General features: G+C 37.4%; 1 protein-coding gene across 17 annotated transcripts in view; it reads right to left on the bottom strand.

The window, feature by feature from the left end:
• The window catches only part of TRIP12 (thyroid hormone receptor interactor 12), a 135,370-nt gene that overhangs the window by 98,747 nt on the left and 25,844 nt on the right, over positions 1 to 10,779 (bottom strand). For all 17 annotated transcript variants that reach the window (XM_014530161.1, XM_014530159.1, XM_014530160.1 and 14 more), the window contains exon 2: positions 3,650 to 3,796. In XM_014530161.1, coding sequence (XP_014385647.1) covers positions 3,650 to 3,747 — 98 coding nt within the window. In that variant the 5' untranslated portion in view covers positions 3,748 to 3,796. The remainder of the gene's footprint in view (positions 1 to 3,649; positions 3,797 to 10,779) is intronic.

Below are 10,779 nucleotides of genomic sequence, written 5' to 3'. Positions count from 1 at the left end.
AGGGAGAAAAAACCAGAGGCCCAAATTTAAATCATGGGCTTTCGTATCACAGAAAATCATGGAGTAAAAATAGAGTAGACAACTGAAACCTGCATAATTGTGTTAACCAGTGTCACCCCAATAAATTCAATAAAAAGGAAAAAACAAATAAGAGTAGAAATATTGAACACCATTATCTCTAGGTGGTCAAATTAAATGTATTTTTTAAATTTTCCTGAAGCTTCTCAATTTTCTGTTCTTAATATGCTATGTTTTTATAAAAAAAAAAAGTATCAAAGAAGAAACTTGACACTATAGCAATCTTAACCAAAGTTGCTATAGAATTGAATTCAATCCCACCACTGCCATTTGCGAAAAACAAGAAAAAGCACATGATATAATGAAAATGCTACTGCATGGCCAAGAGGGAGGAGGAGCCTACAAATACCTGTACTAGAAGTGGAAAAGGCTAGAAGTATCCCTGAGAGCAAGCCAACAGAGAAGCAGTGGAAGGGAGTGATTTCCTAAAGAAAAAGAGAACAGAAAAGAGAGGAACAGATCAGCTATAGCCCAAAAAATTATGGAAAAAGGAAAAAGAAAAAATGATAAAAGAGGAGTAAGATGTCTAATTCAATTATGGAAAGAAATGAAGGATGGGTGAAAAAGAGCAGAGGGAATAATCAGGAGATTAATATATCCCAAAGATCCAACTTTCTTTTATCTTAATGATGAAAAACTCTTCTACAAAAAAAAAAAAAAAGTAAGTGACCTTGATTTACGGAAGGGCAGGTGAGGTCACAAGTAAGAAAGCTACAAAAAGAAGACAGCTAATGCAAGTTTGGAAGAAAACAGAGTGGATCAAAAATAAATGGATCAAAAAATTCTACCAGGGAAAAACTGCTACTTAACTTTTAACTGGATAAGTTAATACTCTTCAATTATAATTTCTTCACACCTTCCTCTAAGCCCTTCATCATATGAATCAGGTGGTTTGTGCAGTAAAAACAGTTTGACATAATGAAAAGAATCACTGACTTTAGAGTCAAGAGGTCCGTAATCATCAGGTCCTGGACTCTACATACTGGGTGAAATTGAGCAAGCTACCATATTTATTGCACAGGGATTACATATTTAGCACAGAGTTCCTGTGAGTCTCCAATGAAAGATATGTTTAAAATATATTTTAACTTAAAACACTCCACACCAGTGCTATTATAGTAGATGCTGTTATTTATTACCATTTTTAAATCACTATCACGGTAAATATATTTACAAGACCAAGTCTACTGTTTTTAGGAAACAAAAGCCACAATAACAGCATTTTACTTAGGAGAGCTAAGCTACAGGAGTCAGAGAAAGAAAATGAAGCTATAGTTACAATTGCTCTCTCCCAATTAATCCCAATTCGCTCACTCCCCAAAATCATGAGATTTCTTAAAGGTTAGAAAATTTCCAGTAGAGCAACACTCTAATGGGACTTCAAAAGTCAGTCTAGGGTTTGATGAAAGGGTCCCTTCTAGTTCTGAGATTCTATTTTGAGCAAAAGAATCAAGCTGTCCAAGAAGGCACAATGAATTCTAATTTTGCATTCTTAGTTAATTGATAAAATTTTTGGCTAAATATCTAAATTTCTATACCCTGATCATTATTTTACTAATAGAAAAATATGTATAGTCAGTTATTACTAAATTATTGGTATAGCCACACAATTGAACATAAAGACTTCAAACTCACGTTTTAAAAAATGTTTAAAGATATAGGAAATGATACATGTAACAGGTTTTTAAAAAGTGAATAGGCCCTCTTTTGTGTAGCATTTTTGTGGGGAAGTGTTTTTTGAAGACATGTAAAGGTTGAAATTGTGAAAACTGAAATGGTCTACATTACTGAACGAGCGAATGCTAACGCTATAAAAACCCTAATTATAATTTTACTTTGCTTTATATTCTTTGGCATGTTTTCTGACATTCCAAACATTTCTCATGAAATGCCCAGGAATTCACAATTCAAAGAAAACGCATTTTAAAATTTATTCTTTTCCTTCACAATTGAGCTTATTGACTTAAAGCACATGAACTAGAGTGAAAAATATGTCATTCTATAAATTTAATTGAGTTCCATTTTGATTACAACTTTATGTAAACCAACGCATTTTTAAACACTAGTATTAACCACTTCCATTTGTTTCAGACTCATATTTTCAAAATATAAAATACAATATTGAAATAATTTTATATAACAATGATGTGTGGAAAAGATAATGTGCCAAAACATCACTGTGAATTTTAGAAGCAATGTACTGCGTGACAGCCTAAAATGTTTATCAGTCATGTGCAAGAGTCCAAATTAACCTGAGGATGTGTATAAAAACTAAAGTTGTTCAAAAGATACAAGTTACTTATGAGCACATAGATGAAAAACTAAGGAGATTTATGCCAGTAAAACAGTGGTTACAAGTAGATTGTGGAGCTATATTTTTCTTTACACTTTTTTATATTTTCCAAATTCTCTAAAATAAATATGCAACATTTTTATAATGGGGCAGTGATATTATTTAATCAACAGGACAAATAACGTGTGGCTGCTCCTGAATCTAAAAAAAACCCAAAAAACAAACACACACACAAAAAAATTTCAGAACAGAACTCTGTAGTAAGCATTCTGCTAAGAGCTTAACAAACTACAATAATGAAATTAACCAATAACCCTATGAAATAGGTGTTCCCATTGTGTGGACCAAAAAAATTGAGGTTTCCTGAAAGACTTAACAACGAACACACAGCTATGTAATGGCAGAGGCAGAAATTGCATGTAAAGCTATATAGCCCAAAGTCCACATGCTCAATCACTGAAATAACCTGATGTCAGAAGTGTCTCAGTTTATTCTTTGCATTTTAACATTTAAAAACATTTTTTATAACTTACTAGACAATATATACATGGTAATGCCTAAAAATGTTGAACTCAGCCATTATTTATTGCAAGCTAAACATGATTATTCCATGGACTGGAAAAGGCGGCCTTGCAAGTAAAGTTCTGAATCTTATACATAAAATGACAGTCTTTGGCTAGATCGAACAGGGAGTTCTACATTCAAGAGAACACATCTGATTCTTCACGCTACCTGCTATACAACCACCACTCCAACTAGAAAGACCAGCTGAACACCAGACCACTAAGAAAATGATGAGCACCAATGTGCTAACAAAGTCAGACTGCTTCACCAGCCTGTCAGCAACCATGTTGTCAAGACAATGAGAAAAGATATCAAGCTAGATAACAAAACTCTACATGTTAAAACAAATGAAAGTTCCATTCAATGAAGTAAATCAAGCCAAGACATACATAAAGGAACCACAAAGGGTTGAAAGATGTGTTGTAGCAAGTGTTTAGGGAAGTGAAGAGCAAGCAAACATGATATTCTATATATTAACCACCCTTAAATTAGATTTTTGATAATGTCAATGACAAAGAACTCTTATTTCGAGCCTGGCATATTTGGGGAATGATTAAAGAACTGCTTTGAATTCCAGTTTTGTGTTTCTTGGCTCAAAAATTAGAGAGAAATTACCCATTTGTAGTGAACCATTCAAGTTTTGGTCCTCATAATGAGGTTTTAAAAATATTTTCTTTTATTCCCAATTCCTTTTAAATACCATTTAATACATACCTTCCTCCTATCGAATCGTCTTGTGGTTGGGCCCCGGCAGTGTTCCTCTGTGAACGTCGCAGTGACCCCCCTGGATTGTTATTAGGCCGGTTGGACATTGGCACCTCTCTCTTGAAGGGACATACCCTTTCTAGACACTACCATTCACTAAAAGAAAAAAAAATGAGAAAAAATATCAGTTATACATGGTATAACACTGAAGAAAAAAGGGACACCAAAGATGAAGGGGAAATTTTATGTAAACAACTTGGTTGTATAGTCTTCACAAATGTTGCACTGTCTTATTAAACTAAGACTGATTGACTAGTGTGTTATAAAATGTCAGAAATATACCAAATTTGAGGCATGAGGTCCAAAACACAGCAAATAAAATTAACTTAAGATTTCTCATGAAATGCCCAGGAATTCACAATTCAAAGAAAATAGTACAAGTAGAAATCTGTTTCCACATTTTTAACACTGTGTAGAAACTGGCATTGCACCTAAAGTCAGGACACCTTGGCTCAAATCCTGTGATAGAACAGACATAAAAGGAGTCTACCTTTGTACAAGCCCCAACTTCTGGCCTCAGAGTCCTCAGCCACGAAAGAAAAAACATGTCATGCCTACCTCTCAGTATTACGGTGATTAACAAATCATAAATACAAAGGAAACCATAAAACTATCGTATTTTAATGGAGAAATAAAGAGAAAACAGCTCAAGTATAGTAAATTGAGAAATAGTCCCTAATTTCAACATCAGCTGTGCTAGCTATGCACTTGGACTACAAACTTAATCTCTAGATTTCGTTTGCTTATTCTGTAAAATCAGTATATTACCTACCTCACAGTTTTTAGCATCAAGAAATTGTAAACATAGTTCATAAGTTTAACAAGTTAGCTCAAAGCACAGCTGTTAATCAATTTGAATTTTCTTTCTGTAAGAAATTTAATTATTATATAGAAAAAATGCTGATACTCAAAGAAAATCAGTTTAACTGAAAAAACAACAACAACAGGCTAATATTACCATCACAAAAAGAATTATGATTGTATAAGTCAAATGTCACAATTTTTCTTAAGCCTCAAGTTCTTAATTACTTCTGTGTACAGGGGAGGGAAGAGAAAGACCATATGACATTAGAGAAACTGGTGCAAACAGAATGCAATGAAGAGAATGCAAACTATTCATAACTAAATCTATCATAAGATTTTTGTTTTTAGAGATTCCATGCACTGTAATGGGAAAGTAGGTTTTCTTTTAAGTTACATGTTGACCCAATTTAGTAGAAAGATTTTTTTTCTGTCATACATGCCCACATCATTGATTAATATATTAAATAAGCTTGTGTCATAAAGTTCAAATTACTAGTGTAATTACTATCAATTTTAGAAAGGAAAAAAAAAGAGGAAATACTATGCAAACATTAAGAGGGAGAGAAAAATGATTAAATTTACATGTACTGATATAGGAAGATCTTCCCAAGATATGTTAGGAGGAAACAGTATACCCTCCCCCCACCAATCTGTGTATATGTATATTAAAAAGGCTTATATATTTATCTTTATATGTTGTCTATTGATGGAAGGATTCATAAAACAGACTTTGTTAATACTAACTGCCTTCAAGAAAGAAAACTGGGGGGTCTAAAGTTTGAGATAAAAGGAGTCATTTTGCTATTTACCCTTTGGGTGCTATAAGGTAGATGACTCTAGCACAGTAGTTACAATGGTAGAGCTCTGGAGTTAAACTATCTCTGGCTGAGTTCAAATCCTGATTCCAACACCAATAACTTGTATGTCCTTATGTACATGAATGGGCAAATGTAGGTTTATGTAAAAGCTTATTCTTGTATTTTATAGTTATAACCTGCATGTCTTTTTCCATAAACCTATTTTTGCCCGCCCCTGTATATACTTTTTTGTGCTTCAGTCTATCAAATGGGGATAAAGAACTTAACCTCAAAGAGCAAATGTGAGCATTAAATGAGAAAACGCATGCAAACCACTAACACAGTACCTAACATATAGCACGAGCTCAGTACGCATTAACTATGATTGCTATTATAAACATTTATTCAGAAGAATAAAAATACTTGTTAAAATAAAATTGGGGGCGGGGAGAAATTCACCATAAAAAACACTGTCAACCTGAGTTTTATATTCTGGCAATATAGTTTAAAAAGTGAATTTTGTTCTAAATACATAGTGTTGCATCAAATTATAAATGCCTGGCCTCTGCCCTAAGATTCTGATTCTGTGGGTACAGAAACTGGAGACATATTTTAAAAGAGCTCACTAGAGAACAATTGTACCCAATTAAAGAATTAAATAAAATGCCAGTCTATTTCAGAACTTATCCAAGAAGTTTTACTACTTCAAACACCATCTAAGTGCTATTTCACTTGGACCCTAAATAGCATGGATATAAGAGAAGAGCATTTTACTGCTGTTTTCATTTTGAAAAGCAAAGAATACTATTATTAAACAGGGTTGGTATATCTCACCTGCCTACTTCCTGCCATTAAATGTCTACTGTATATCCTGGGGTGTTAAGTTGTTAAGTTGTCATTCAAATGAATATAAGTCATGCTGGTTAATTTCACCTGCAATTACCAAAATAACCTTAATAATGCTCCCAATATCTTCAGAGCTTTTCAACCAGCACCATTACCAACCAACAGTCCATCCTATATAATAAAAGGGTAATATGCAAATCGACCGAATGGTGGAATGACTGGTCGCTATGGCACATGTTGACCACCAGGGGGCAGACACTCAAAACTGGAGCTGCCCCCTGGTGGTCAATGCGCTCCCACAGGGGGAGCACCGCTCAGCCACAAGCTGGGCTGACGGCTGGCGAGCGCAGCGGTCCACCTCCGCGGCAGTGCTAAGGATGTCTGACTGCAGCTTAGGCCTGTACCCCGCGGGGAGCGGGACCCAAGCCATCAGTTGGACATCCCCCAAGGGCTCCCAGACTGCTAAAAAGCACAGGCCGGGATGAGGAACAACCCTCTCCTCCCCAAGTGCACAGATGTCGTGCACTGGGCCTCTAGTTAGGGAATAATTCTGGAGATTTAAGAAAGTGTGGCAAGACAGTTATTCATCAAAGTGCTACCTGATTTTAAAGCATAAGCTGATCTTTAAAGAAGGATGCCAGACTTGGTTAAACTTTGAAATTTGAATTCCAAAAATGTAGATATAAGATTAACGTATGATACATATAGGGTCTCCCCCTCTGCCAGGTATCAACAAATCCAGAGCTGCAAGGGACCCTTGAGGATGATCAAGTTCAACCCCTTACATAACAGACAAATCCAAATGAAGCAAGTCATGTGTTGAAGAACCAGTCCTGTGAATCCTGACCTATCCTCTTCAAAGATCACAACTACCTCAACTCAACCAAAATTTAACTTCCCTTTGGCTCCATATAAGAACCAAAAGTTTGCAACATACAATGATTTCATTCTTATTATATGAATACTAGTGGCCCAATGCACCAATTTGTGCACGTTGAAAGGAAATTAGAAGAAATATTTTAATATCGCTATTCGCCCTTTCTCTATAATAGAAGTGTCAACCAAATTCACGATTGACAATGACAGATCAAAACACACACTTGCGATTGGTGCCAGCAAGAGCTTTATATGTACTGCACATGTATGAGTCAACTTAGCCTTTTATATATATTGAATAAACTTGCTTAATTAGACTTGCTTTCTGACTTAGCTAAACTTTTTCCAGCTCAGTGAAGCATCCCAAATTCTCTCTCAGGTAACTGTCAGCAACACAGCAACAAATATCAACACGAAGCAGATTATAATTGTAGATCACCCAAGAACAAAGGGTAAGATACTTAACTGCAGCAGTGTTTGACTATACTCTGCGCAGTGAGAAAACCTGAAGTCATTTTCAAGGTCCACCATTTCTTACTTCTTTTCAGACAGGTCAAATTTCTAAGCTTTCTAAATCTTCAAATAGGATTCCACCAAGTCTCCTATCTACCTACTCCAGGACTTCTGTGAGGATCGAATGAGATGAGGCTCGTGAAAACACTTCACAGACATTTGGTTAAAGTGTGAAATGTTTCCACCTGGCTATAAAGCAAGTCGTGTTCCTGGGCTGAAGAAACTGCAAGGAGGCTAGTCGCTAGGGAGAGGAAGCTGGGAGTTGCTACATGATGTCATTACCCGGCGCCCACTGCCACCATTTCTGGGTTGAGCTGGCCTGTAGGCTGCATTTTGTGCCATGGGGTCTTGGCAGTGTCGGCTGCAATTTGGTGGTATATTGCTCTGGGGTGGTGGCGGGGCCTGTGTCCCACTTGGGGGAAGCCGAGTGTTGCTTTGTGGGCACCAAGTCTGTGGTGCCTTTTCTCTGTAAATGGCCAATGAGCGTCATAGCAGCTCCTGTGTTGAGCATCTGCCCCCTGGTGGTCAGTGCGCATCATAGTGACCAGTCGGACGGACACTTAGCATATTAGCCTTTTATGTATATAGATTCTTAGTAATATTACTTACCAATTATACAGGCTAATTTGAAGCAAGCACCATTCATGGATTCATTAATATTCTAGCTGCACCTATATTTTCTAATGCCTACCATATTTTATTTTTAAAACACATGCACAGTAATATAAAAACCATACTGCTACAATTTGTGCTTTAATAACCTGAAAGGAATAGGAACTTAAGACTCCATCCTAATAGACTATCTCATAATGCTGATACTAGAAGTTTTAAGTCCAGCTTTTAATAATCCTATATAATAAAGAGCTAATACGCAAATAGTCATCATGCCATCACGCCGTAACGGCTCAGACACTCAACACTGGGGAGAGAGAAATGGGGACCAGCCAGGTACAAATGAACTCGCAAGCAAGGAATGGGGACCAGCCAGGCTGCATCCTGGGAGAGGGACAAGCTGACGCTCTGCGGTCCTGGGCGCCAGTGGTTGCACCTGGGGCCCGGGAGAGGAACAAGCCACCTGCCTCATGGTCCCGGGCGCCTGCAGCCGGCCAGAGGGAGGGAAGCCTGGGTCCCAGGTGCAGAGTGAGGGAGAGGTGGTTAGGGGCGATCAGGCCAGCAGGAAAGCAGTTAAGGGCAATCAGGCCGGTAGTGGAGTAGTTAGGGGCTATCAGGCAGGCAGGCAGAGGTGGTTAGGGGCAATCAGGAAGGCAGGCAGAGGGGTTAGGAGCCAGCCATCCCAGATTTCAAGAGGCAGTCAGACATCCCCCGAGGGGTCCCAGACTGGAGAGGGTGCAGGCCGGGCTGAGGCCCCCCGACCCCCCTGGCACAAATTTCATGCACCGGGCCTCTAGTACTGACTATGAAGTCCTGAAATATATTACTCTTCTAATTATGAATACACCTTCATTTCTGTGAAAATAATCACCAAGGTTTTTCACATAAAAGCTTGATATTAAGTCCTAAGTCACTGAATAAAAAAAAAAAATAGGCAAGGATGACTGCCCAGGGGCACAAAAAACTTACATGAGAGAAGAATCCATAAACTAAAGTGCCAAATCCACACCTGATGTGATTACCTTATTTCTGTAAGAGGAAATTCTCATCCAGAGTGAATTGCTCCACAGCACACATCTATTTAGGGACATGCCTTACAGCTGAACCCAGCTCTCCAGAATGCCAGTGCATAGTATACTTGCCATTATGCCATTCTGGTCCAAAACATGAATTTAATCACTTTCTCTTTACTGATCTGTTTACACCTAACCATTTAACAGTGGAAAAAGAATAGAACTGACCCACCAGAGTCTAAACCTGGAGTAACTTTTACACTATACATTCATTTACACAGTGCATATTAAAAACTAGAGTACCTACAGCAAGCACTTGATCTTTCAAGTGTCACCTGACACCTAACTAAATTCAACACTGGACACACAAATTGATGCCAACACCCACATTTTATAATTGTAATTATGCCTTGAGAATCTACCTTAGATGCCATCTGGCAAGGGTCAGTGAGATTAATTTTGGCATTATTTTCACAAAGTGTATTATTCTTTTGAGTAGTAAGCCAAGCAATTAACTCTCTACAATTTGTACTGTTAACTCTCTTAGAAATGTCCTTTTTCAATAGAACTTGAGGTTCACAGTTGTTTAACACATTAACTAGCACATAATAGGTACTCCAATATCTCTTGAATATAAGCACTTGATTCAAAAGATTTTTTTATTTAACCCAAATACTTACTGCAAGCCTAAAATAAGGAGACAACAGGGTAAAGGCTCTCTCCCTCCCCCCTCCCTGAAATCAAGGAAAATAAATAAACACTTAAAAATTCAAAATAGCCTGGCCCGGGTGGCTCAGTGGTTGAGTGTCCATCCATGAACCAAGAGGCCTTGGGATCGATTTCCAGGCAGGATACATTTCCAGTCAGGGCACATGTTCAGGTTTCAGGCTCCATCCCCAACAGGGGGCCCTATAGGAGGTAGCGGATCAATGTTTCTCTGTCATCTATGTTTCTATCTCTCTATCCCTCTCTCTTCCTCTTTAAAAATCAATAAAAACATTTAAAATTTTTAAAAATAAAACTTCACTTATCATGAAACTACAGAAAAGCTGGCAATACCCTAAATCATAAAAGAAAATTTGCCAGATGCAATAAAATCTGCACCCAAAACAGGAAAGAGGCAAAGACCAAGGAATTTTTTAAAAAGAAAACAGTAAGAAGATAATCTTGAAGGTTCCTATCAATGACTTGTTCCTTGTAAAAAAGTCAGAACTATGGAGTGAAGGCAACAAAAGATCAAAATACCTACAGAATGAGAGGAAGAGAAGCAGTAAGAGAAACAGCAACTCCAAAATTAAACCAGCTAGGCAAACAACTCCTAAAGCACCAAGCAAAAGTTATCACAATGGCTTTCTGAAAAGATCTTTTCTGCTCAACGGGAGAAAAATAACCAAAAGCAAAATTAAAAATTTAACTACAGGGCAGAGGAAGTAACTAAAATCGAATAGATGTCTTAAACAACTAAGTGAAGAAAACAAACAGAGAACATTTACACTAATAAAAGAAAAAGATACTAATTGACCATACCTTTGCTATGCCCATCAGCCAATCAGAAGAGTATGCAAATTAACCCAACAAAGATGGCCGTTAAATTTGCATACTGCAGGCGGGGCGGCAC

Source organism: Myotis brandtii, unplaced genomic scaffold (genome assembly GCF_000412655.1).
Source record: "Myotis brandtii unplaced genomic scaffold, ASM41265v1 scaffold727, whole genome shotgun sequence".
In the NCBI taxonomy this organism is placed as follows: Eukaryota; Metazoa; Chordata; class Mammalia; order Chiroptera; family Vespertilionidae; genus Myotis; species Myotis brandtii.
This window is presented reverse-complemented; position numbering and strand designations above follow the sequence as displayed.